This window comes from Branchiostoma floridae, chromosome 6, assembly GCF_000003815.2.
Source record: "Branchiostoma floridae strain S238N-H82 chromosome 6, Bfl_VNyyK, whole genome shotgun sequence".
In the NCBI taxonomy this organism is placed as follows: domain Eukaryota; kingdom Metazoa; phylum Chordata; class Leptocardii; order Amphioxiformes; family Branchiostomatidae; genus Branchiostoma; species Branchiostoma floridae.
In genome coordinates, this window is record NC_049984.1 from 18,460,573 (window position 1) to 18,487,039 (window position 26,467).

At 39.9% G+C, this 26,467-nt stretch overlaps 4 protein-coding genes across 5 annotated transcripts in view; 3 read left to right on the top strand and 1 right to left on the bottom strand.

Annotated features, from left to right (window-relative positions):
* Positions 1 to 9,265, top strand: part of LOC118418168 (nuclear factor of activated T-cells 5-like) — a 17,440-nt gene extending 8,175 nt beyond the window's left edge. Inside the window, 7 exon segments of the mRNA XM_035824004.1 lie at positions 786 to 922; positions 1,118 to 1,173; positions 1,565 to 1,709; positions 5,763 to 5,834; positions 5,970 to 6,233; positions 7,259 to 7,393; positions 8,151 to 9,265. Of these exon segments, the coding sequence (XP_035679897.1) occupies positions 786 to 922; positions 1,118 to 1,173; positions 1,565 to 1,709; positions 5,763 to 5,834; positions 5,970 to 6,233; positions 7,259 to 7,393; positions 8,151 to 8,176 (835 nt within the window). The 3' untranslated portion in view covers positions 8,177 to 9,265.
* Positions 9,266 to 10,088: 823 nt separating this feature from the next.
* LOC118417847 (N6-adenosine-methyltransferase subunit METTL3-like) lies at positions 10,089 to 18,884 on the top strand. Of its 2 annotated transcripts, none has more exons than XM_035823595.1 (19): positions 10,089 to 10,332; positions 11,601 to 11,812; positions 12,214 to 12,287; positions 12,431 to 12,497; positions 13,050 to 13,135; positions 13,484 to 13,562; positions 13,697 to 13,732; positions 14,052 to 14,105; positions 14,307 to 14,343; positions 14,580 to 14,662; positions 14,845 to 14,881; positions 15,072 to 15,127; positions 15,346 to 15,465; positions 15,594 to 15,781; positions 16,043 to 16,081; positions 16,312 to 16,420; positions 16,928 to 16,993; positions 17,554 to 17,666; positions 18,174 to 18,884. In XM_035823595.1, exons 1-19 carry the CDS (start codon positions 10,230 to 10,232, stop codon positions 18,283 to 18,285), a joined length of 1,671 nt encoding a protein of 556 aa, XP_035679488.1. In that variant the 5' UTR covers positions 10,089 to 10,229; the 3' UTR covers positions 18,286 to 18,884. The 2 variants fall into 2 exon arrangements, with proteins under 2 accessions (XP_035679488.1, XP_035679489.1); XM_035823596.1 differs by having other exon boundaries at positions 11,601 to 11,806.
* A 2,019-nt stretch (positions 18,885 to 20,903) lies between these two features.
* Positions 20,904 to 25,307, top strand: LOC118417612 (2,4-dienoyl-CoA reductase, mitochondrial-like). The gene is made up of 9 exons (XM_035823217.1): positions 20,904 to 21,038; positions 21,706 to 21,911; positions 22,814 to 23,005; positions 23,121 to 23,221; positions 23,381 to 23,480; positions 23,705 to 23,777; positions 24,157 to 24,303; positions 24,595 to 24,657; positions 24,870 to 25,307. The coding sequence occupies exons 1-9, from the start codon at positions 20,973 to 20,975 to the stop codon at positions 24,927 to 24,929; spliced, it is 1,008 nt and encodes a 335-aa protein (XP_035679110.1). The 5' UTR covers positions 20,904 to 20,972; the 3' UTR covers positions 24,930 to 25,307.
* A 12-nt stretch (positions 25,308 to 25,319) lies between these two features.
* Positions 25,320 to 26,467, bottom strand: part of LOC118417609 (probable ATP-dependent RNA helicase DHX35) — a 13,312-nt gene continuing 12,164 nt past the window's right edge. The window contains exons 28-30 of the mRNA XM_035823215.1: positions 26,129 to 26,258; positions 25,742 to 25,795; positions 25,320 to 25,490 (exon numbers count right to left, since the gene is read on the bottom strand). Coding sequence (XP_035679108.1) covers positions 25,452 to 25,490; positions 25,742 to 25,795; positions 26,129 to 26,258 — 223 coding nt within the window. The 3' untranslated portion in view covers positions 25,320 to 25,451. The remainder of the gene's footprint in view (positions 25,491 to 25,741; positions 25,796 to 26,128; positions 26,259 to 26,467) is intronic.

The window sequence follows — 26,467 nt, forward strand, 5'->3', positions numbered from 1 at the left end:
GAATAAATACAGCTCCTTCTCAAGTGATAATTATATCCTGAAAGGAATGTATTATGAAGCACTGTGCACTATGTTTTTTGACAGTGCAATGTGGAATGCAAAATTAACCATGGCTTTCAATGTGCTGTGTTTTTCAGCTGGTTAGTTAAAAGAGTTACTTAGTGTTTTTGAACTTTTTTTAGTATTGTTTCTATGTCAATTTGTTTTTTATACATAAGTATTTTCTTGATTTCCTTGATCATCAGTTAAGCCTTGTATAAAACTTAGGTATGATCAGGCATTCTGATGTTTGTCAATGAAAGTTGTACTCATTTTTAGCACTCACAACGCTAATCATTGGCTTTCTTAAATGTTGTGAAGTCTTTTTAAGCCCCACATTTTATTTTTGATCCAAATTTTGACACCTTGTTTTTCTTTATCTTTTATGTGTGAAGCCATTCCCTTCCTAGAACACATGAGGTTTTGTAGCTAATCCAGTGTTTGCGTTTGTCAGTAATCTTGCATCACCAATGAAGTAATTAAGGTTTTCCACCTCTGCTTTACTTGTACTGCATATGCTGTTACTTCTTTCTCATTCCAAGCACTATGTCATAAGTTTTAGCATTGGCTCCATTGTCGTGAGATTTAGTAGTATGCCAAATATGCTAGAACATTTTTTGTATTAGTTTTTCATCTTTGTTTTTCCTCTGTAACAGCTTTCAGAAAACTCTTTGTAACAGTTAGGGCATTATCTGACTTTTCTTATCGCTTTTTGAGTAGTGCTGATGATTTTTTGTTCCTTGAACAGCTCAGCCCACTGGTCAGCCAGAGATCCTGAAGAAGAGCCTGTCATCCTGTACTGTCGCTGGTGGAGAAGAGATGTTCATCATCGGCAAGAACTTCATCAAGGGGACACAGGTCAAGTTTCAGGAGATTTCTGAAGGTACTTGTCATACTTCATGCCTCGTGAGAACTAGTATTATAGAAATATCAGAGAATATTGTAAAAGGTGCACCACAGTATCTGTGACCAGTCTCACACAAAGATGTTTTGCTTAGAATTGAAATTTATGTCTAAACTTAAAAGTTGCTTGTGTATTCTGCTTGAAATTGATAATGTTCTTTTTTCTTCTACTTAGATTGCCAGTTGATTTGGGAGGCAGAGGCAGAAATTGACAAGGAATATTTCCACCAGGTGAGCAAAAAATCAATACAATTCAATTTCCCGTGATAAAGGGGACATCCATTTCGTGAGCTGTCCTGCTGTAACAAAAGGGAATTACACTTACCCTACCCATTAGAGTAATGGAGCTTGAAATATGGGAATACATTTGAACCAGATGGTGCATTGGATTGTACATGTAACACTGGTCATGCAAAATGAACTTCAAAACAAGTTATAACAGAACCATGATTTTGGAAGAAGCATGTTCAGATTATAAATCTACATGAATCCAGTGTCAAGATGTACTGCTCAGGAAAGTTGCTTAGATTTTCCAAAATCCCCAGTGTCTTTCACCATCCCTGTTTCATTGCTTTTTGAGCCAAAACAGTAAATGAATATGCTGTCCTTTTCTCTTTTCCAGACACATCTGATCTGTACCGTTCCACCGTACCAAACGGAGGATGTGAAAGAGGCAGTGGCTGTTCAGGTTGTGGTGTGTGCTGGTGGCAAGACCAGCGAGCCCCACACTTTCAGCTACACGCCCCTGCCAACCGTGAAGCCACCTGGTAACCTCATTTCCATGTCTACGCAGGTTTTTGTCTCCCCTTGCGCCCACCCACAGACAAGATACATTCTCTGTTCGCTGGTGTCTTGGTTCCGATTGAAAGAGTTTGGCATGTTCCAGAGAAATGACACCAGTGGCTCAAGACTCATCTCCCAAACTGATCACTATTTGTTCACTAATTATGTCATTAACACAGTTATCATTAAGTTCTTTTTCGATTTTATATTTAATATCCTACCCTTTTGGACCTCTTGCCTCAAAACTCTTGTTTTCACGCCAGTTTTGATCAGACACTTGTTGCTGTTGTGACATTTCAGAAACAGATGAGTCTTGAGCAAGCTCTTTTCTTTTTTTTCCCCCTGAGGGGCCTAAACACATTGGTGATATTTATTATTAAAGAGTACAAGAACGATTCCAGCATCTGAAATGTTGTGTATAAAGGAGATTCATTGTCGTTTGAGGAATCTCTGTTGGTACCTTGACTGTGGGATGCCTTGGGGACAGTTTTGAAGGAGCTGGCGGTGGAGGGTTTTCCACAACATTGAGGTGTCTTCTACATTTTGGGGATGAACCAACCCTCTGGTCCCTGGTATTCCATTTCTGGAAAGGCTTCGAAAAGGGGTGCACCAGTTTTGATCACTTGTTCATCAGGTAGTTTACAAATCGGCAAGCAATTTGTTCCGTTTTTCTGTCATTACCTCTTGCTAAACAAGGTATTTGTTTATCAGGTCCATAAAGTTGGTCTATTGTCAACAGTTTGGCCCTGTACATGTGATTCATAAAATTCTGTAAACTAGATGCATATAAACTTTCAAATTTGTTTTCAAAATGCCTACTTAGGCTGAAATTGTTAATTTGGTGAAAAAGCTTTTTGCATTCAACCTTTATTAGTACTTTGTATCAAGTTAAACAATGGTTGGGATTTAGTTACAAAATATGCCAACCCTGAAGAACAGGAAATCAAATTGGTGTGGTCCGACTGTACTGTTTTCCGATGGATAATTTTTTTCTACCTGGCTGCATAGATGCAGTTTTGTTTGTCCCATTTCCTCACACTATTTGTAGGGATGTTATAGACAAAGGGGAAGGGACAAGAAGCCTCAGAACTGGAAATACCATCCACTTTGTGGGTGACTATGGGGGAAAGTTACAGGAAGCTTTTCTTTCCTGCAACTTGTGCCAAATTAATGAGTAATCAATGTCAATTCCTGGTCTTGTTGAACAGAGATGTCTCTGTAAGGGAAACTCCATGTTTCATGGAATACCCAACAAAACAAAAGTACAAATCATTCCTGATGAGATAGTTGTAGAAATCAGTTATTTCCCCATCCAGTAGAAGACACCTAAACAGAATGCATTTCATGTCATTTGTCCTGTATCACAAATGAATGGACTCTTTCAAGCACTAGCTAAGATGCCATTCTTATTCCATTCAAAATAGTTAATTTTTCTAAAAAAGAACATATCCCATTCTTGTGGTAAAATGTTAACTCTTTGCTCCACTTGTTGTGGAGTCCATTCATTTGTGTCTATTGTTGATATGGGCATGCATGTTGTAACATACCTGCCCAGCATTGTTGCATGTTCTAAGGAAGGTGAACTTGCGGGAATTTAATACATTTTTGCCATATCTACCAAAATCTGACAGCATTATTTATCATATCTATCAAAATTTGACAGTGTTACTTATATCTAAATGAAAAGAGACTTAAATAGACTAATAGAGAAAAGATAATGTGATGTGTACAAACTAAAATGCAGCTGAACTGAGCTGCAACCAAACTTGCATGTTCACCTTTCTTGTGACCATGTTGTTTCCAATGTTCATGGCATGGCATGCGGAGGAATTTGTTTTGCAAACCTAACCTACGAGCACGTAGTGGGGTCACGAACAATGGTCGAGATCGCAGTTTCCTTTTTACCTTTCTGGCACCAGCATTTGAGTTTGATACTGGCAAAACTTCTACCTGCTTGGAAAGCAGCTACAAAAGAAATTCCAATTTTAAAAACTTATCAACATGAGAAATACCAGAGCAGAAAATTTACAATGAAAAAGGTTGTATTACATCCAGATTCAGCAAAAACTGTGTTTCAGACATATTTTCTCGGCTGATCTGACAAGCATCTACAAAATGAAATACTCCAAAAAGTTATTGAAAAAGACACAGCTTACCTAGATATCACATGGTTCTGAAAATGAAGTGCTTTCTTTCACCTTGTGAGTCTACAAAGAAAAAACTGCTCCAGTGCCATGCCATTGGGGCCCCACATGTTCATTGTTCTGTCCCATGCCTTTTGGCTTGTTCTAAGTCTAACCCAGGGGACTTGAGGGAGGGAAATGGCGGGCCCCAGGGTTTTTGCATGTGTGGGGTGGGTTCAGTTCATCACCTGTTCCCTTTCTCCATAGACTACCAACGAGGTCTCATGTCACTCAGACGTTCGTAGACACGTTAACAGGGGAAACGTTCCTGTTAACCCTCGTGTGTCGGTAAACACGTAAAAGCGGGTGAACAGTTAGTGTTTCATTTTTTCCTTATTGAGTCACTACAGTACCGGTGCCTTCCTTGTATTGCTGTTATATACATACATGTCATGACAGCTTAGCGAGCGAGGAACATTTTTTGCCTTCGTGTTTGAAGGTGTAGTCCCCCGATAATGTTAGCCAGGTCTAGCTAAGGTCATATGACCCAGGCCAGTAGACTTATACAATGGAGGCACGGGGAAATCCTTTCCAGGCTGATTCTGTGGGCAAGTGTCACTTCCCGCCGCCATTGGGTGCTGTTTTGTAGGTTGAAGGGGCTGTGTTGGCGCAAGAAGACGATGACCGTGTGTATGGGGAACCTAGCAGCGCAGCAGCCCTCTGTTTCTCTTTCAGCTAGGTCAAGCAAGAAGTTCTATTGTAATGGCAGCTCTTCGGGAGACAGTGACACTTGCTCTACTTGTCGTATCACCTGGGAAAGATTTCACACTGTAGTGAGGATCAGTGTGGGATAGTCGATACATTTAGTTTGCTTCATTTTGAGGTAATTCCTTTCCTCTGGAATGATTCTGGTTTGATTTTGATTTGACTTCCCTTTGGCTATGATGTAAGGCACTAGTTTCTTTTAAGGTCTCATCCTCAGAACAACAAGAAAAAAAAATTGCCTTGCAAAAAAAAGTACAAATGATTGTTCAAGTATGCAAGTGAAAAGATTGAGATGAAATGCAAGTCCAAAATTCCATGTAGACCTTTACTTTTTTCCAGTACTGATAGTAGATGCAGGAGTGTTGTTTTAACATGCACTTGAAATCTTGTTTAATGAACTGTAAGGACATTTTCAGATACCTCATCCTGCTTGCCGCACTAACACTCGTAGAAATTTCATGTGGGCCGCTGTGTGCAAAAGATGTGACAGGTTTTTGGTTGTAAGGGGGGATTTGTGGCTGGGAGGGAAATAAGTAGTAGTTGGTTTGTTTCTCTCCTTACAGTTCGTCAAACAAGGTTCCCTGCACCTCACCACACTTACATTTCAGGGAACGGAATGCTGCTGCCCCCATTTACTTTGCACCAGGTTGCACCTCACCCTTTGTTTTCCAGCTTGCTGTGGGAGTTACGATCGGCGCGTTCGTGGGGGAAGCGATTCTGCATGTTTCTACACTGACACAGAGTTTATGTAGTCTTCCGTCGTGGCCCATTACTGCTTGCATGAGGCGGATTCCATTTTTGGTGTATATGATTAGGAACCCTTTTGATTTTTTTATAATTTCCTACAAGCATGAGGACTGCTGTTCTGGGAATGCCTTGTTTTACGTTTCCACAAGAGCAAGTCCTTTTGAGTTGTACAAGAACAATGAGAAGAAAAGAGAAAACAGGATAGAGCCATACTGCATACCTGTATGTATGTTGCATGTGAGCCATACGTTTGACCCAGATGTAGGGCTAACGTGAGGTTATGTAATGCCCATGCAGAGGTGGGCTGGTGGTAGAGGGCTGCGCAGGCATTCACTAAACACACTCCACACAGACACCCAGTTGTGACCACTGTCTAATATGTGCTTTCCCACCTCTCCACAGCTGTTCTGCCGCTCAAAACTGAAACAGGCCTTCAGCAGCCTGAGTCCTGCTCCTTTGAGCAACAGCTCCGAGGTAAGCAAACTTCTTTTCTCTACTCTGAGCATTTCAAGTCCAAAATGTCTGTTAAAGCTAACGTAGTTATCAACTAACATATGTAAGTTATATCATCTCATGCAAAGATGCTAAACTTGATATTCCTCTTGGCAGCCATGGCCGAGCAAGCTGTTCGTGAGCCTACCAACACGCCCCTCCCCGTGGCCGGGGCTCCGATCGGCAGCGTGGTGACCCATTCTGGGCTGAACCAAGAGGACGTGACCATGCTCCTGCCCCCAGCTAACGCAGAGGACACAGCCCAGCAGACTGCACAGGGGCTCTTCGATCTGGGTGAGTTGTCTCGTGACTACCGTAATTCAAGCCCGATGGTTGCCGCCACAGCAGAAAACTGGCAGTGGCATTGTGACTTTTTTCTAGGTGAGTTTACCCACAACACACGAAAGACAAGGGCGTTATGTACCTGTAGCTTAAAGAAGATAGAAAGAGTGGCGGGGTATCGGGATAATAGGATTGTTAGGTTTTAAAACATTGCTGTAGACAGAAATGAACTGCCTAATGAATATAGGCTCTTATTCCTAAAGGTTGAGTTGTGGGAATGTTACAGCACAAGGTGTAAGATGTAGAACCAGCTGACAACTAGTGATTTTATACTTGATACCTGATCTAGATTTCTTTCCTACTAACTCAAATGTTTTGAAGAAATCTTGAGTTGCAGCCAACTTTCTGCTCTCAATGTTCCCATTTCGTATTTTACAAGTTAGATAAAGCCACTGGTCTTCAGATATTACCGCCATTTTGTGCATTTCATAGCAGCAAGACTCTGATGACATCTGCAAAATTTGTTATAGTAATACTTGACTCTAATCAACAATTTCTTCCCATTTAATCAAAACCATTTTAGTTGAGCAATTGTACCTAAGCATGATTTGATCAGCTTTTGTCAAGTTTCAGGGTCACAACAATAGGGGGCTATCCAACATTATCATATTCATAGTATTTGTAGCATTGTAAGCTGATTCGGGAAAATGTATTCATAATGACCATACTTTGCTTCTTTACAGGCAGACATTTCTCTGACCTTGTCTAATTTGTGATGTTATTTAGTTATGGGATGCTCCCAGGTTCTTTAGCCTCTTTTTTTGTAAGTGTAGACAATAGTAAAGCATTTTACTGAAGTTCAAAATCAAAAACTCACTCACGGCCCATAACCACAGTGGATAGCAATGGATTAAAAGCTGTTAGCAACCAAATTTTTTTAGTTTGTTTGATCAACTGACTACTGGGAGCATGCTTACTTATGACAGAGGTTAGAATGCAGCCATACAAGTGTTGTAGTTCTCACATGTTGTTTGGGTACATGTTTTTGGGGGGTTCACCTTGTACTGCTGCAGACAATCCCTGTCGCCAGGTGTGGTTTACTCACCACTTGCTTCTCCCTCCAGCCCCGATAGTGGATCCTCAGCAGCAACAACCCCAGGACGAGGAGACCAGACTCCACGACATCATCTCAGCGTTACAAACAGTAGATGACACTGCATTGTCTCAATCCATTCAGCCCGGATACACAATAGAAGATGGTACAAAAATGTGTTCCTTGTCTTTAGTGTGCTAAGATTATACTCACTGTGGCACTTTGTATGACAATGGCACATATTGCAGCCCTGATCTATGTTGTAGTATGCAAATCCTCAATATTTTAGATATACTTGGTGGTACCACAGGTGAATAGGTGCAGACTAGTATGAATTCCATTCCATATCATGTAGCATGGTGACTAGTACATGTAGATGTCATGTTGTGTCAGGCACAGAAGTATGTGTTATGTCCTTGTAATTTAGTGTCTTCATTGTGTGTCACTAACACTTGTTCTGCCCACGGGTGCCTTCCATTCATGTTGAGCTTTAGTAGGTGCAGGAAAGAAATTTTCTTCAGATAGGAATTAATAATATGCTCTAAGTCTAACTAGCAGACTATTTCTGTATTCACATTATGTTTGTATTTCATGGAAAATATTTTAGAATTTGTAATCAGTCATGTTTTCACTTGCACACAACGTAGTTTAGAAGTTTGTTGCGTCACCATCACAACTTTAGAATGTTTGGCTGTTTAGTTGCTTCTAATTTCTATTGGTAGATAGAAATTCTCATGTCAAAATTGGCACTTCATATACTAGTAGTTGCTGTCTGTATCTCAATAGCTGGTCTAACTGCCCTTTGTTGACCTGTCACACCTAACCTGTATAAGCAGTATACTGTCACACCTAACCTGTATAACCAGTATAATATCTCCCTTGTGCTGCCATGGTATGTGATGTTTTCTTTTATTCCTCCACAGTGACTGAAGTTCTCATGAAGAATTAGTGGCAGAGGTGTCTCGGAAGAAGACAGGAGCCCAGCAGTGGCCAGCTCAGAAGAAAGCACCTATTATGTAGCACTCTTTAAAAGCATGGCTTCTGTTATGTTGTTGTACATAAACAGATGGTCTATATCCGTTAATTCATCTGCTGTATATCAAATATTATTCTAGTGTTGGTTCATAGTCTTATGAAGTATTAAAAACACTAGCCTGCGTGATTTTGTGCGCTAGGACGAGATGTTCTAAAACCTACCAAGTAACACCCCATGTAAATACAATTGATGCCGTAGTCATGCTACATAAGTAGCATTAGACACCCCATTTGTATATACATACCAATGAATGCCGTGTCAGTTGTTGTGACAGTGGTCTATTTTTGTGGTGGACTTAAGAAGTTTGATGTATTTATTGTAAATAGAAGAGAAACAACTACGAGTAAAAGTTCTCCATAGCGTGGAGACTGATGTATATTAAACAGAAAGCCAAACTTTATTTTGTATACTATGGTTTTTGTCCTATGTATGTTGTACTGATCGCGGATGTTCCGATCGCGGATGTTCCGAAGTGTATTTGACACACTTCAGAGAGTGCAATGTAAATTGTGGATTGAGAAACTGTTGACAGAAATTAAGATAAAGGAAGTGGTTCCAATGTTCATGTCTTCAGTTTTGTTATGAAGTATTACTGTGTCTGTGGTCAATCCGTGCCAGTTATTTCTCTTAAGGTGAATCACTTGATTTTGTGATAAAAGTGCATCACTTGATTTTGTACCGGTCACAATTTTTTTTGTCAGTAGTATTTTGTAACCAGGGTTTTCATCGGTATTAGCAGCTCACATTGGAAAAATTTGAAGCACATTTACAGAATATACACTATTGGCCAGTAGAAAAGTACACATTTTGAAGGAAAAAAAGCACCAGTTGATGTAAGCCCTGGTTCCTTTCCCTGTAGATCAGGTAAAAGTGCCTGTACGTCTGTATTTAACCTCAGAACCTAGTAGTATAACAACACAACAATCTTGGATTCTGTATTCTATGTATGCTGAACCGAGTGTAGTTTCTGGAAGCAATAAAGATTGTTTGATTTGAAATGTTGATCTTTGTTGGTTTTATGTTTGTGTATTTTCCTTGCTGTGCCCAGAATAGAACAGACTTATGAAGTAGTATAAGTTGATCTATCATAAATGCAAGGTAACGTTACACCTTACTGAGATCACCTAGATGCCCCTGGTTTTGTAATTGTACCTATACATTCTCCAGTTATGATCAATACCCATTACCATCTGACTTATTCAAACATTGACAGCCACATGTGGAACCCATGTTAGAAACATGTTGGGAAATGGCACTTCCTAAAAGAAACATGTATGGCCAGTAATGTTTCCTCTGCCTGTTAAATGCTGTGTAAGTATGCATCGACACTTAGTCCTATTGTGAAGATTTGTGCCAGGTGGGCCATTATGGTCCAAGTGCTATACCTAGAAAGAAGTGCAGAAAAATGTAGTAAAACAATTATGGAAGCTGCCAAGACGACCTGGAAACAAAATTGTGACCCCCAGAAGCTCATTATCATGATTATGTTGCTATTTGTGACTTCAATTAGCCAGGGGCTGTCAACCCCTGTATCCAAATTATTGTCGGTAACAATAAGGAAGTCGTTACATGTAGGTACTATATGAGATAGCTATAGACTACGAACGTTTAGTAACCTGTCTTCAGTAATTCCCTGCTATTAATAGCATTATTTGTAAACCTAACAAGTATGAACAAAACTGTGTTGTGATATAGCCAAATAAATCCAGGGACGTAATATAAATTCTATGCAAGTTAACGTCCATGAAAAATCCAAGGACCCTTTGGTCGATGAGTTAGGCAAAAGCTGAAAGTGAAACGTTATCAAACCACAGCTAGCGCACCTAGTACCTCCCTCCCCCGACAGTGGAACAGTCTAAATCAAAATGGCGGCTTGCATGTGAAAAGTCGAAAAAGGAGCGATAGATTTGTTCATTTTTCACCCCCAACAGACTGATTCTAAGCCGTGAGTTGACACTCAGACAGCATGTCAGATACATGGAGCAGTATCCAAGCTCACAGGAAGAGCCAGGAGAGTCTCAGGGAGCGGCTACAGCGCCGCAGGCGACAGGGACTCGGTCTGGATATCGGTGAGACTGAAATTGAAAGCCAAACGTATAAAAATGTATTTCGTTTTTAGACAAGAACATAAGCACCGACGTCTTCCTGTATGTATGTATGCAGTAGCTATATTTTGCTGTGTTAGTGAGATTGACGGTGGTATTGTGTAATTGCAATAAATAGTGGTAGCTGAACTAAAACTACTGATGATGATGTAGCTGGATGCCCCCCCCCCCCCATCTCGTTAGTAGAATTTTGTCAGATCCATTGCCATCTCTAGATCAAAATGTCTACTGTTAATAACGTTATTATAAGTCATGTAGCAACAACCATAAATGGGCTATCATACATAAATGGTTCCTTTAGACCCACTCTTTAACTCGAATGGTGAGATATACTGCATCTAAATCATTTGTGCCCTGTGACTGCCCAGTCATAATTTTCTGTGAGGTAAGATGTAACGTTAAAGGCGCCCAGAGCAGTTTTTTTAGTCTTTTCAAATTCAATTTTCAAGTCATTTTTACACACAGTAAGCTTGAATAACACTATCTTATTGCATATCGACCTTTATTGAGCAAAGATGATACGTCGTTGATTGGTGAGAAGTCATTAAAAATCTGAGCGCTGCACGTGCCATTATTTCAAATTTGTGGAACGCACGCGAACATGACCGATGAATCCCGAACGCTTCCGGAGATGTCGTCACTTGTTCGAATAAAGTTTCAATTTGCGAACGGGCGAATCAGATTCAATTTTCTCGGTGACCTCATGTGTTCGAAAAATCTCCGAAAAGTACCGACGGGAAACCGTTAGTGGCTCGATCCTGTGCTGATTTATTGTAGGATATAATAAATCAAAGGGGTCCGTTTGCGGCATGTTTGTGCATCCTTTTAAACGCTGAAAGTACGAAATAATGACACAAATGTGCTAGAATGGTGAAGTGAATGTCAATACCGTACCGATTGTCTCATCCAGAATATCCCCAATTTTAATGCACTAAAAACTGCTCTGGGCGCCTTTAAACTTATCACTGAAGTTTCGAGCACTCACCTTTCATAGGAAAAAATATGATTAAGTGTGAACTGATGTAGTGATACTGATACACATCAAAACTGTTTGGCGATAACGTAATTTTAAAAAAGTCATAATAAGTTGTCCATGATGATGATACGATCCCCCCACGTCTGTATGTTTTACCAGAGGGCCTGGTGGCAGGGCCCAGTAGCGTAATAAAAAAAATCATGATAAGTTGTCCATGATGATGATACGATCCCCCCATGTCTGTATGTTTGACCAGAGGGCCTGGTGGCAGGGCCCAGTAGTGACTCCAAGCCCAGCTCCCGGAGCAGCAGCCCCACCCCACAGCCGCCAGCACCAACCCCCAAGGCAGAGGACGTCACCAACATCGACCCTGATGTGGAGAAAAAGCTGCTGGCCTGTCTGAACGACCAGGACATGACCATACCCACAGATTCCAGCATTCTACAGGGCAGGGTGGCAAAGGTACAGGCTGGTATTCTCTAACGAAGCAAAAGTTAGCAGGGAAAATGGTGGCATTCTTATCATACAGGCTTTTCATTTGATATTGTGTGCACTATGTCGGATTACAGTGTATGCCTATAAAGCACAATGCCATTGCTTAATCCTGTGGCCAGGATACTAGTATTCGATGTAAGTCTGAATATGCCCTGTAAAGGCTGTATTAGTGTATATGCCCTGTTTTCTGTCTGCACTCCCCCCAGCGGACAGATAGGGGGCATTAAGGTCACAATCTGCCCCCACCAACCTCTGCTCGGAGAGTATAAAGCTGGGACATTCATTGAAGTTTCATCAACCTCATTCGCCCATGCATTGTTCACAGTTGTAGGATGTGTTTTGACTTGTTTTTTCTTCTCTGGTTCATTCCTTAGGATCTAGAGAAGGATGTTTCACAAGCATGTGTGGAGAGCCTACTACAGAAATTTGCAGCACAGGAGTTGATAGTGTATGTCTTGTTAGAACCTTGCAACTTTAGAGTTCACTGCAATACTATACATGTATAATTGTATTTCTTTGCTATATTATGACTTGCCTTTTTTGTCAGGCTAACTTTTGATTGTAATTCACTTTTTTTCTTCTTTATTTCAGGATAAAAAGCAGTGTAACAGATGCTGGGACATCTTGCATAGTTGTGACAGAACTGGACCATTCCAAGGTCAGAGATTCTTTTAACTGAAATGAGAATGTATTTACAATGTAGTATATCTAATTACCAGTGCAATGATCAAGTGAAAAGAATGTTTTAAATTAGCGTGAGTCATACCAAGGCCTTTAAAAATGGTACATACTGCTTTCTCTGCTTAGCACACAGCATTTGGAAGACGATATGGTAGTTGAATACGTACACACCACTACCAGTCAACTAGCCCACTGCTGTTGTGATTGCACAAAAGTTGTGTGGCCCAAGGGCTATCGAATTTGAGATGGGAGCCACCCTGTGACCTGGTGCAGGAAGGACTTTAACTAATTTAGCTCGCTCTATGGACTTGACTAAATATACCATATAGCTTGTGCCATTGTGATGCAGACCCTAATGCACTGTTCTATCTAAAATCTTTCCGTGCCCAATTTTCCTCCAACCATTGATAGCTATGAAGCAGTTCAGGCCATGTCCTCCATTGCTGTTTGATGGTAGATAGTCTCATTTTGACAAGTTTTGTATGGCAAAGATTCTGACTCCTGTTTAATCTATGTGCCACCACCACAGCTGAAAGCCATGTGTAATGAGCTGCTACAGTCGGGGGCGGAGGTCTCAGAAAAATCAGGTGTTGGTGTGAAGAGAAAAAGAGAAACGTGAGTGTTCCCAACTTAAAGCTAGTATATGGCATTTCTGCTTTTGACATCAATGCATAAATGTAAATGCATTTAAATTCGCGGGGATTTCGTGGTAGTAGGAAAAAGAACTGTTTACGGCGGTATTTAGTCCGCGGTAATACCATGCACTGCAGTGTCTTATAATTACTGCCATGGAAAAATGTTTGTGGTGGTTTTAAGTTCATGGTGAATTGGCCAAGCAAAAACATAAAACCATCGTGAAAATGTCTGCATTTACAGTACTAGTAACATCGTTAGCATACTGTAATTGAATAAAATTGAATTTCTGAGTAGAATTAGAAATTATAATTGTAATAAATGTTGCAGAGATTCCCCTGCACCAGAGGAGCGTGTGACCAAAACAGTGAGTAAGAAGAAGGAAGACTTGGGCGATGACAGTATCGAGGTGAGTTACAAGCAACTATTGGTAACTTGACCTGTATTTTGATTCTATGTAGATAGTATGTTGCAATGTTTAGGGCACCATTTTTCTAGTTTGAAATATTACCTCGTGTCATTTTTGTTGTCTGTATATTCCAGAGCCTCCTGTCTATGCCAACCATAAAGGAACAAGAGGTACAAACTCTTCTTTCTGTTTACATACACACATACACACAATGAACTTACTTACATGTGTATGAGTATCTGAAGCATATTTTATAAGATATCATTATGTAGGCATTGGGATTGTTTCAATCTCTATATGCTTTAGTAATTCAGTTTATTCATAAGTTATTCCAAAAGTATGACTTAACAATCCTCACATGAATTTTGTCACATACATACATACAGTGACAGTGATAGAAGTTTCTTACCAGTACTTTCTGTTTAGTTACCAGTGCTATCTTCCAGCATGTATGCAACATTCACTGGTTTGTTTTTGTTGCTCATTTAGACAAAAGAGATGGGAGAAGAGATATTCGATCTTCTAAGTAAGCCCACTGCAAAGGTAAGCTACCCTCTTTGTTTGGAGACTTGTTTTCTAAAGATGAAAATAAGAGTTGATTTTACATCAATTTCCTAATGCTGTATTTTGCTATTCATCACTATTATGTTTTGGGATTTTCCCCAAGGACACATCAAAAACTGCCCAAAGTTTGTCTTCGTAGTGAAATAGATAAACTAACACTGAATATTGTCCATCTTTCAGGAGCAGTCATTGGTCGAAAAGTTCAAGTCACAAGGAGGTACGTTATAATCATCAAATTAATGTCAAATGTGGTTATGATACACAATACACAAACACAATACATATACACAATGCACGCACACAATACACATACTACACAATGCAAACATATAATGCACCCACACAATACACATCAATCAAACAACACGTTTGTGTTTCAAAAGAATGTTTCTCATAAGCTCCCATGCAAAATTGAATAACCCTACAATAAGCAGATGTTTTTGCCTTCTGTAGGTGCGCAGGTACAGGAGTTCTGTCCACACGGCACAAAGGAGGAGTGCAGAAAGGAAAGAAGGGCAAACCATGCCTGCAACAAGGTATATGAAAACTACAGTAGTTCAGCTTATATATATTGATATCTTTTACTATCTTTCAAACTGACAATAGATTTGATAATGTAGAAATTATAAAAAGGGTACAAAATTCATAGTGTGCTTATTTATAAATATCTCTTGTTTTATTGAACTGAACCTGAACCTGTTTTACTTTTTGTCCTCAGCTCCATTTCAAGAAAATCATCAAGGACCACACTGATGGTAAGTTCTCTAGATCTGTTCTGACTGGACAAAATGTGTTTGTAGTTATGTATTTTGCTATCACTGGTTGATTTCGTAAGACATAATCTTCCCATTCAGGATTTTCTTTTGAAATCCAAAATCAAATTGATTTATGATTTATTAGATATAATAAGAAAGATCATAAATTTTGATAATTGTATGTTTTCAGAATCTCTTGGGGACTGTTCCTTCCTCAATACATGTTTCCACATGGACACATGCAAGGTAACTACTCCTTGTCAGTTTTTCTAACCCAGAAGAAGTCTTGAAGTGTACACATCCAACCTGGTGTTATGTGAGTTAAGATCACATTTTTTATTGTCAACCATTTTGTGTATCGGTCTTGCAGTGTACCTTAATGTTTACAGAACAATGATTAATTTGCGAAAACTTCAGAGTGATCTGTGTTGATAAATATATGTATCATGTATTTCACCCTCCAGTATGTCCACTATGAGATAGAGTTCCCAGAGGGAGATGCTAAACTGGACCAGGAGCAAAAAGTTGCTCTAGCAAAGGCTGTCAAGCCCAAGAACTCAGCACATATCCTGTATCCATCACAGGTAAATCATGCCATTTTTCTGATATTTTTACTGAAGCCCAGTTTTCAAATAAGTAACAATACCAATGCAAAGTATCAGATTTCTCATGTTGGATCAAATTGTTAGCATGTTTTTCTCTATCAAAACAGTGGGTCCAGTGCGATATCCGCCGCATTGACATGGAGGTTTTGGGGAAGTTTTCGGTGGTAATGGCTGACCCCCCCTGGGACATCCACATGGACTTGCCCTACGGCACCATGACAGATGATGAGATGAGGACCCTGAATGTTTCAGCCATTCAGGATGAGGGTTACATCTTCCTTTGGGTCACTGGCAGGTGAGATTGGAACTTTTTTTTGAAGTATAAAATAATTCTCATATTTCTTCTTATTTAATCTTCTTAGGCCTTGGAAAAAAATGTTGTGTTTCCTTTTTCAGTCCTTAAAAAGCTAGGGTCGGTAGGTAGGGGTTATCTTTTATTTTCCAGAGTAGGTAGGGAAACAGGAAACACAACATTTAGGCCTTACTAGTTAATCTATGTGTCTACATATACCTTGATGTAAGTGACACTAAAGCGTCCCTTCTGTTACCGTTACAGGGCCATGGAACTGGGACGGGAGTGTCTCAAACTTTGGGGGTAAGTACTGATTGTACTGATTCACCAGTGTACTATAATTTTTCACACCAGTCATGAGTTTTAAGGTAGAAGGAATGGACTCATTGTATGGTGGATTGTACGGCCAATTGAACTGCCATTCTGATGAATCTATGTACAGAAGTGACAGAATGATCTTAATACAACGATAGCGGTCGCTTCAATAGGAAGAGGAACACATACAGTTTGTCTTGCTATCTGCCCAACCACAGGTATGAGAGGGTGGATGAGCTGATTTGGGTTAAGACTAACCAGCTGCAGCGGATCATCCGGACAGGCCGCACCGGGCACTGGCTCAACCACGGCAAGGAACACTGCCTGGTGAGTACAAGACAGTACAATGTTACGATAACATAAGACCAAATGGAGACATGAAGACACACATATGAATTTTAGGACAGCCAGAACGTAACTACATTTTTATTTCAAGAAGACACAGGTTAAGTTCTGTTGGTTCTAGAACCCCATTCGAGATAACATACAAGTTTGCTACGCTCCAGCGCTCCATCAATACTTTCCGTTACACTAGGAAAATCTTACTTATAAAAGAAGGCTGAAGGGGCAGTCACATTTGTCCCACAATGCTCTCTTAGCACTTACAGTAAGGCTATGACAAAAACAACTGTTCACAAGGATCTATAATCACTTTTTCCATCTCCAGAAAGCTGCATTTTTAATGACACATTCTATCACATGAAAATTAATGTGGATTCACCATGTGACCACACCCTAAACTCACTATGAAATTGTGCCAGCATTAATTGGCACTAATTTGGCACCTTGGGCTTTGTTTTTCTGTTGATCTTTCTTCTTTTTGTTTACTGGCAGGTTGGGGCAAAAGGCACCCCATTCTGGACCAACAGAGGACTGGATGCTGATGTCATTGTTGCTGAGGTAAGGAAGCTAGCCTCACTAAGTTATTTCTAGAGTTTGACACAATATAAAGCTGTGAGCAGGTTGAGGAAGTTGTCAGGATCTTGAATTTACTCAAGATCAAGAATCAACAAAACTTATCATAGAAGCTCATCTGTGTTGGTAGTAATCATAGTATACAGTACAATGCTAAACTTTCTTCCAATACAAAGGTATACACAGATTGAATTTTCAATGACCACTGTTGCCTTCTTCAAGATCAATACTGATGAACCTGAATTGTATCCAGTTTTAATCCTGAAGAAGGTGACGAATTTGATCCCTGTGTACTTTTGTGTTGGAAGAAAGTTTAGCATGGTACTTTTAGAGAATTGAAGGATAAAAACAATTTACAGATAATCAGTGTACACTGCACAACAATTTTTTTTTATTTTTTTTATTACGATTCTCCAAAATACAGTTGAAGGTATGGTGGAACAGGTGTTTCTTGTTAGAAGATGCCTTTTTAAGGCTGCCATACAAATTGTTTTAAAAAAAAAACATTACCGGTACTCAGTAACACTTGTTGTGTTGCTGAACAGGTACGTGAGACCAGCCACAAGCCTGATGAAGTGTACGGCATCATTGAGCGCCTCGCCCCCGGTCGCAGGAAGATTGAGCTGTTTGGCAGGATGCACAATGTTCAGCCAAACTGGTTAGTACAGATGTACAACTTTACCTTTTGTTACTTTGGCCCTATTTTTGGTCAATGCACATGAATCATGAATGCCAACTCCTATTCTCATAACCTCCATGAAAAATGGAGGTATACTGTAAATGCATTTAAGTTTGCGGGGACTTAAGCTCATGGTAACATGAAGATGAGTGTTTGCCCCATGTGTGTTGCCAGCAGAATGGAAACGTTTGTGGTGGCTTTGAGTTCACAGTGAAGCGATAATCGCAAAGTTTCTGCATTTACCGTAGTTTTTGGCATGTCTGTTTGTGTGTGTGTGTCTCTTTGTGTGTTTGCTTACTTGTTTGTGTTCCCAGATGTTTGTGGTCAGCATAACTTAAGAACAGGTGAATGTATTAAGATGCTGTTTGGTATCTGGGTGGGGAGAGTCAAATATCCTTACCAATATAGGCCACTAATATCATCATCATGCAATCTGTAACAAAAAATGTTTACTTGCATTGTCTAACCATCATCCATGTTTTCCAGGGTAACCCTCGGTAACCAGCTGGACGGAGTACACTTGGTGGACCCTGAGATGGTTGACCGATTCCGACAGAGGTACCCGGACGGAGACAGGAGCTACCTAAAACCCTCCTAAATAAATGTCATTGTCCAATCACATGGAAGTTCATCTGTGATGAGAGAGTTATGTTCAGAGCCAACACTTGCAAGAATTGACTTACTAGCACCCATATCTTCATATATTAGTATTCAAATCCAGTCTTTGTCAGGGAATGACTACACGTTGCTGAAGTCTTGTGTATAAAATCATGTGACAGAAGTGGATTCATTTAATTTTCCTCTTCACTCATTTGTCCCATTTAATCTGAGTGACCTTATCCTTGTATTTCAGCTTGTTGAGAAATGTACAAATTAACTATCTCGGTATGTTTATTTGTACATTTGTACATATGAGCTCGGAATGGAAGTGTATTCCTATACTTAAAAAAAGTTTGATGATGATTAACCGAACTGTAAAGCTTATCTTCCACTGGCAGTGATGAAAAGGACAGAAGCTACATACAGTTACAGTATGAAGTACCGGTACTTATATATGTATTCAGAGGAAATCTTGTAACTTAGGACTGCGAATTTTCCAGAGATGTAGAAGCTGTTAGATCTGCATCTCGATATTTGAAAAAGGAACATTTTTGGTTGGTAGAGATCTCCCAATAAAAGCTGTTGTTTTTCATTCCATGTTTTGTATAGATTGATCCATCTACTGGGCACAAATCAGTAGCATAGTATCAGACAATGAACTTGAATACTAGTATTGTGTAGTATACTACATAGTATGTTTTGTGTATTGCCTAGGACTATTGTATGGTAGAATGGCAAAATATGAGCTTCACGTGTTTGTTACCTTTGCCAGAATGGCTAAGGTTATGTTTTGGGCTTGTGAGTCTGTGTGTCTGTGTGTGTGTCTGTGTGTGTGTTAACAGCATAACTCAAGAAGTCTTGGATGAATCCCGATAATATTTGGTAGGTGGGTAGGGGTCGGGAAAACGAAGGTCAAGTTTGATAATGGGCCCCCTAGCGGCTTGCTAAGGTACTGCAGCAGAACCTCAATTTTTGATATCTCCTGTTCTGGACATGCTGTGATCATGATTTTTGAGTGGTAGATAGCCCCCGAGGCAGAGAGTAAGTGCTGTGAGTTTGGGCCCCCTAGCGGCTTTTTTGGAACTGCAGGCGCCGGTTTCCTTTCAAACTTTGGACGAGAGTAACTCTACAACGTGTTGACGGATCGTCATGATGTTTGGTATGTAGATAGAATGAGTGATGACTTACATAATGGTATACTAATTATGCAAATCAACAGCTAATTTGCATAATTAATGAGGAAAATTTATAAATCCACTGCATTCCATGATAGGACTTTCAAACTTGTCACATATGTAGCTGGGAAGGAGAGAAATGTCGATAGATATCAATTATGCAAATGATGGCCTCATTTGCATAATTAATGAGAAATATGAAGATGTTGACGGATCATCATGTTTTTTGGTATGTAGGTAGCGTAAGTGAAGACAAACATAATGAGATACCAATTATGCAAATCAACAGCTAATTTGCATAATTAATGAGGGTATTTTATAAATTCACTACGTTCCATGATAGGACTTTAAAACTTGTCACATATGTAGCTGAGAAAGAGAGAAATGTCAATACATATTTATCATGCAAATGATGCTCTCATTTGCATAATGAGAAAATGTGAACGTGTTGACGGATCGTCATGATTTTTGGCATGTAGATAGCCTAAGTGAAGACTTATATAATGTGATACTTATTATGCAAATTAACAGCTAATTTGCATAATTGATGAGGAAAAGTTTATAAATCCACTGCATTCCATTATAGTACTTTCATCAAAGTTGTCACATATGTAACTGAGAAAGAGGGAAGAGAGTAAGAGGTGTAATTAAAGACTTTGAAAGAGAATAAGTCAAGAATGGATCAAAGGATCATCATGATTTTTGGTATGCTGATAGCTTAAGTTATGCTTGATACAATTTGATATCAATTAATTGTAACTTGGGATCTAATTTACATAATCAATGCCAAAATTTTATAAACCAACTCCAAGCATATAATTATGAAGAAAATGAAATGAGTAACGCATTTGTCTACAGACATCATTCTACATAACAAACCTGGTTTATTTGGCAAAGGTATGTGTTCGTGGAACTCTAGTTTATATATTGTGATAGAAGTTTGTGTTTTTTCCAGAGAAAGTGGGAAACATTAAGAAAACAAAAAGGAAGAGTAACTGATATGAAATAAAAACAGCTGATATCGAAAGTACTGGAGATGAAATTGTCTTTATTGCTGACAGGATTCAGATGTAAGTATTTGGGAAACGTTGATAGCCAACTCCCTAGTCACTAACGTTAACTTGGAGATCAGGAAACACTGGCAACAAGACCACAACATGTTCAGGACCAAAGAATAATGACAAAGATACAAAAACTGGAACTCATGCTGCAGTATGAAAGTCCGCCAACAGGAGGCAAAACATTGCCCTTGAACTTCCAGTTCACAACACATATTAAAAGTTAACATTACGTTAAATATCATCACAATCCGTCCAGAGGTTGTTGCCATGGATGAGCGCACACTAACAGACCAAAAACTATACCCCTATTTTTTATGGAGGTAATAAAACTATAGATGAACAGACAGAAACATTTCATGCATTTCCATCTACAGAACCTTCCCAGAAAAAAAGTTTTCTTCCTTGTCAGGTAAGTAGGTGAAAGGTCATGACCTCTGTGACATAACAAGATGGCGGTTCGTTTGTACTGTGGTGTGCGACTCGGGAGCCGGTTTACGGGCCTTACAGCTGCCCAGGTCGGTTTGATAGTTCTGTACGGGGCATGGAGTGGGTGTTGGGGTATCCATAATTCGGGGAAGTAGTTTTGTTGCTGAGCGAGTGACCAGTTTACAGATTAAACGTGCCTATAATTTTTTTTCGGGGGAGGGGGGCGGTGTTGCTACAGTCTGTATCCAAGTGAGCGAGTACGTGTTCTGTAGGTCAGTATGTTACAGATTGCGCTATGAGTAACGTGTGTATGGTGTTCTTTACTCGCTGATTTATTTCTTTATTTAAAAAAAAGATCACACGTTTATAGGTTGACAGAACCTCCCTCCATGTACCAAGGATGGAACGTCCACGCCCTTGGCTTATATTTGCATGTAACAAAAGCCAAGGACGTGGACGTATTTACTAGTTATTCAACTTGTGAATCAAATCCAAATGCTTATATTTTGGCACCATCAGTTGACTTTGTAGCTTTAGTGAGCATCTGAGACAGTGGTATTATGATACATGTCTCTTTCACCTACTTCATAATTTTTTTGCCGAAATGATGGCATATCCAAGTATTAAAATGGTTTGTCCTTCCATAATAATGTACATGCTATAAAGTGCAAGGACCCTGCTGAGTGTTTTGATGGCAATTGTGTATGCAGTACCTTTGTTTAAAGACAAAAGTAAGAACTGTCAGACTTCCCACAGTGCCAGGCCAGGTTTTCCACCTCAGCCCAGAGAACAGCTGACAGTCCCGATGTGTCCAAGTTCTACCCGGCGCTCTGCAACCCCATGCTGCCCCCGGGGACGTTTAACGGGAAGGTCGCGTTCATCACCGGTGGGGGGACCGGCCTCGGGAAGGGGATGGCGACCGTATTGTCCTCCCTTGGGGCAAAGGTCGCTATATCCAGTAGGTAAAGTAGGGATCTTGTTCGCAGGGCAGTTCGAAGGTACATGTACAGTCAAACTGTCTATAGCGGCCACTCAAAGGACTAGAGAAATATGGCCACTATAGACAGGTGAATGAAAATGCTGATCAACTGACCGCAAGCAGTTCTAAGTTACACATGATTACAGTACCTGCTGATCTTCCTTACCAAGTAACATTGTCTCGATCGCCTCAAAATTCAACTGACACTGCCTAAGTCCAATCTACGGTAAATGATTGATATTGCCATGTGCAATGTAGGTAAATTCCCCGCCAAAGATTTGCACTCGAACATTCAAGACAAACGTACCTTCCACCAAAATGACCCTATAAGTATAACTAGTATAAGGAACTCCAAATCCTCGCAAACTATAGTACTTTTTAAAACTCGGCGCAGGGTGGAATATGGCAGCAGTATGGCCGCAATATGCAGTGTTTTTGTATCCACGGGATCGGAAATTGTGTTGCCATGGCTGCGTTGGACAGGTGGCTACTATAGACTATTTCTTAATGCTTAGGTCAATGGGAAAAAATTCAAGAGAAGGAAAAAATGTGGCCGCAATGGTCAGGTGGTCACTATTCAAAGGTGGTCACTAATGCAGGTTTGACTGTATTCAGGGAAGTAGGAAAAACATTACAGCATCAAAATACACTACATTTTAGGCCAACACAAACAAGACAACATTCAGCAGACTGCAACCACTACACCATAAGTGCTTGCTATTGTGTGTTGATTCTAGATTCTACAACTACCAGTACATAATGAAACCCCCAAATAACCCCAACATTGGCAAAGTAGGAGTCCATTCAAGTAAAATGATCATCATCATTCTAGGGTGTTAGTCTCTCAAAATATGTTTCTGTTTCCTTCTTGGCCGGTACATGTAGGAAGCTAGAGGTGTTGCAGAAGACAGCAGACGAGATTTCGGGACAGACTGGGAACGCGGTGCTGCCCCTTCAGGCTGACGTAAGAGACCCTGCAGCGGTGACGTCAGCGGTTGATGCGCTGGTTGCAGAGTTCGGTCTGCCTCACGTGGTCATCAACAACGCAGCAGGAAACTTTATCTCACCAACAGAAAGGTGGATTTTACAATAATAAAAATCAATAACAATGCACTTGGCATATGAAATCTTACAGAAATCTTTAAATACTAGCTTTTCTAAAATGTTGTTTCTTTCATCTGTTTTTATTCAGATTGTCCCCGAATGCTTGGAAAACCATCATAGACATTGTGCTGAATGGTACAGCCTATATCACACTGGATGTTGGCAAGAGACTCATACAAGCTAACCAAGGTAATTATATCTAGATAACCATGATAAAATCTTGATTGAAATGTACTTTTATCTCGTAACTTCAGGTTTCCCTGTTATCCTTTATTGCAAGGTTTTTACATTGTTCATATTGTACTGTAGCTATGAAATAAGTGGAGTTTGGTGCCATCTTCCTTACAGGAGCAGCTTTCCTGTCTATCCTTGCCACATACACACAGCATGGGTCTGGGTTTGTGGTGCCCAGCGCTGCAGCAAAAGCTGGGGTGGAGGCACTCACACAGTAAGTGCAATTTCTGATGTCTACCTGCACCTAAACTACACTAGTGTATGTACTGGATACAGCACTTTTGCATGTCATTTGCATACTACCTAAATTTGAGCGGTGCTGGTAATATTTAGCTACCAGTAGTGCTGAAATTTACCAGTACCACAGCAGGTATGTAGGTTTGATACTGTAGTCCATTGTTGACATGTCTGTACCTTTCCACTCTCTGCACCACACAGGTCCCTGTCTTCAGAGTGGGGCCGATACGGAATGAGGTTTAATGCCATTTCACCAGGACCAATCAAAACCAAGGTAAGTGGATATCATCTGATTCCCTATAAAACCGTAGAGGGATATTTTATATGGGATTTGCTTCTTTAGCATTGTGATCGGATGTATGATCTTATATTCTTAAGATTCCCAAAGGTTGTCTATATGTAGATGATAACAAAAGAAGCCCTCAGTAAAACAGTAGGGGTGGGTACCGTTACAAAACTGTTTTTTTCTTGTTGGACCTGTCTGGAAAAAAAAGAACTGAAAAAATCAGTGGACCAGATTTTGGACCAATTAGAAAATTAACAGATTATACCGAGAGGCATTCATGTGTTTTGGGGCTTGCCAATCCAAGAAAATAACGAGAGTGAAGTAGAGAGTTGATAGTTGTATGAAAAAATGTGTCCTGTATCCACAGGGGGCCTTCAGCAGGTTGGACCCATCGGGACGGTTTGAGAAGGCCTTCATGTCCCGGATCCCGACAGGCCGGCTGGGGGAGGTGGGAGAGTTCTCTAACCTGGCTGCCTACATGGTCAGTGACTATGCCAGCTGGATGTCAGGAGAGGTATGTCATGGTGTTACCCCTAGTTCTGTACTACTAGTTTTGTATGGTGGATTCTTGAATGACATACAGTGACTAGACACTGAGTGCATCACCCAGGCACAAAGAAGACGGAAATTATATTCATGTACATGTATGTTGTGAGTACTCAATTATTAGGAATTAGACTAAAGGATTGAAAAAGAGGGGAAAAAGGAACAGCGGAATCACTTTAAAATTTACTGTTGCACTTTGTCAGTCAGTGTCTGTTTGTACATTATTATGAAAAACTGAGTGTTGATCATGTTTCTGCAGGTTGTGACCTTTGATGGAGGAGAGCTTCCAACTGCAGCAGGGATGTTCAACGAGCTTCGACGAGTGAGTCGTTTACTGTCTTCAATCATCAACTTCTTTATTCATTTCATTTGTCACATAGAAATTGCATTGTCAGTGAGGACATTTCACAATATGTACATTTTTGGTGCAAAGAGCTTTGACAACTTGATTGTTTAGCAGATTTCTCCAGTTTGAAATATTCAAGAAACAAGGAAGTAAATTGATGTGGCCTAAACTATGTCCTATTTTTCCAGGTGTCCAAGGAGGAGTGGGATATGATGGAGAAGATGATCAGGTCAACTAAAGGTTCTTAAATATGGGAATGATCAAGTCAAGACAAGACAAAACCAAGGGGACCTCAGGATTTTCACTACAGCCAGCAGCAAATGGATTTTTATAATCATATATTTATATCAGTTACATAAATATAGATCTGAAGATATTGTACCATGTTGTTTCTTATTTATGTCATAACCACCTGAGAAAATACATAATTTATTCAGAAGTTGAGAATATTTGCTGTCCTCTAACAAAAACTGTAATAACACCAATTGCAGCGTCCGACTCCGGTATTTTGACAACAGTGCACCTGTATCGAGCGATGTCACACAAAAGGAACAATGAAGAGTATGTTGAATTTGGGATTGCTGGCATCTCATGTAACTCATAACAAATATATATCCTACCCATAACTTTGTCTTCTCTTTTTTTCTTACAAAAATATAAAATAACACAAAAAATTAGTCTTCCATTCTTGACAACTTCCCGTCAATAGCTATTGAAAGGTTGTCTTAGATCTTTGTTGAAAGTTGAAGAAATGTTGACCCTTTGAACCCTCATTCCAGCCTGGCTCTTTTAGCAGCTAGTTCTCTTTCCTGTAGACATTTGTAGAAGAAAGATCAGATGTCATAAGAAAGGGTGAGCAAGGAAATGGGATATTAAAGAATCCTTTGTTCACTTTTTTTGCAAAATTGAGTAAACTCAGGTCGGCATAATGTAAAGTAAGGGAGGAGAGTTCTGATAATAATTACTGTTGAAGTGTACAGTAGCTGTTGTCAAAAGACTTAAGGTAAACAGTTACAAACATAGACTGCTGATTTTAAAATATCAATGAAAAATTACTTACCGTTCCATATTCATAATAGTGTGGTGCTAACTCATACAGCCAACTTGGGTCAATCTGCAGACAAGGGGAGAAGGGGATCATGAGAATTCTTCAAGTTATGAATGAAATTTGGCTCCAACTGGTAACTATTGGCTTTGGTATATCATACAAACAGTCTGAGGTGAAGTCTTGACACAAAATATTCAGCTTCTCCCAAGCCTTCTTTTGCTTTTACTTATAAGTCTGAAGTCTTTTTAGCTTCAGTAAACTATCTTGGTTGCTAAAGCTAAAATGGCTGGCATTCAAGCTCGAAAATCTAGCAAATCAAAGGAATGAAACAAAGTGATGTGACTTTACAAAATACATAGTTTTCAATTAGAAAAGAGATGATTGACATCTGTCACTTACCACAGTGACGTCTCTCATGAACTGTTTGGATGTGTGAAGAACCTCGTTAAACACGACCCAGCCTGGAGGCTTTTCCCTGTACAGACAGGAGTTGGGGTGGATGTGGAGCTCATGGTCATCTCGCACTGTCCTGTCAATGGCAAGTAGAACTGTATGTCAATCATGTAGTAGCATGCTTGATCAACAGTACAGTAACCCTACCTCTGACGAGCATAGAATTCTGATTGACCAGGGATCCTACTAGGTCACATGTATGTGTGTGACCTGTCTGACAGTAACTTTGCTGTGTTCCACAAAATTTGTGCTTCAAAATGTTTCACAGATTTATGAATTTCAAAA

Coding starts and splice junctions, on each gene's coding strand:
- LOC118417847 (XM_035823595.1), top strand. CDS start 10,230: ATGTCAGATACATGGAGCAGTATCCAAGCTCACAGGAAGAGCCAGGAG. Junction 11,813..12,213: donor GCAGGGTGGCAAAGGTACAG/GCTGGTATTCTC, acceptor TTCATTCCTTAG/GATCTAGAGAAGGATGTTTC. Junction 13,563..13,696: donor TGGGCGATGACAGTATCGAG/GTGAGTTACAAG, acceptor TGTATATTCCAG/AGCCTCCTGTCTATGCCAAC.
- LOC118417612 (XM_035823217.1), top strand. CDS start 20,973: ATGGCGGTTCGTTTGTACTGTGGTGTGCGACTCGGGAGCCGGTTTACG. Junction 23,481..23,704: donor GGGGTGGAGGCACTCACACA/GTAAGTGCAATT, acceptor TGCACCACACAG/GTCCCTGTCTTCAGAGTGGG. Junction 23,778..24,156: donor CAGGACCAATCAAAACCAAG/GTAAGTGGATAT, acceptor CTGTATCCACAG/GGGGCCTTCAGCAGGTTGGA.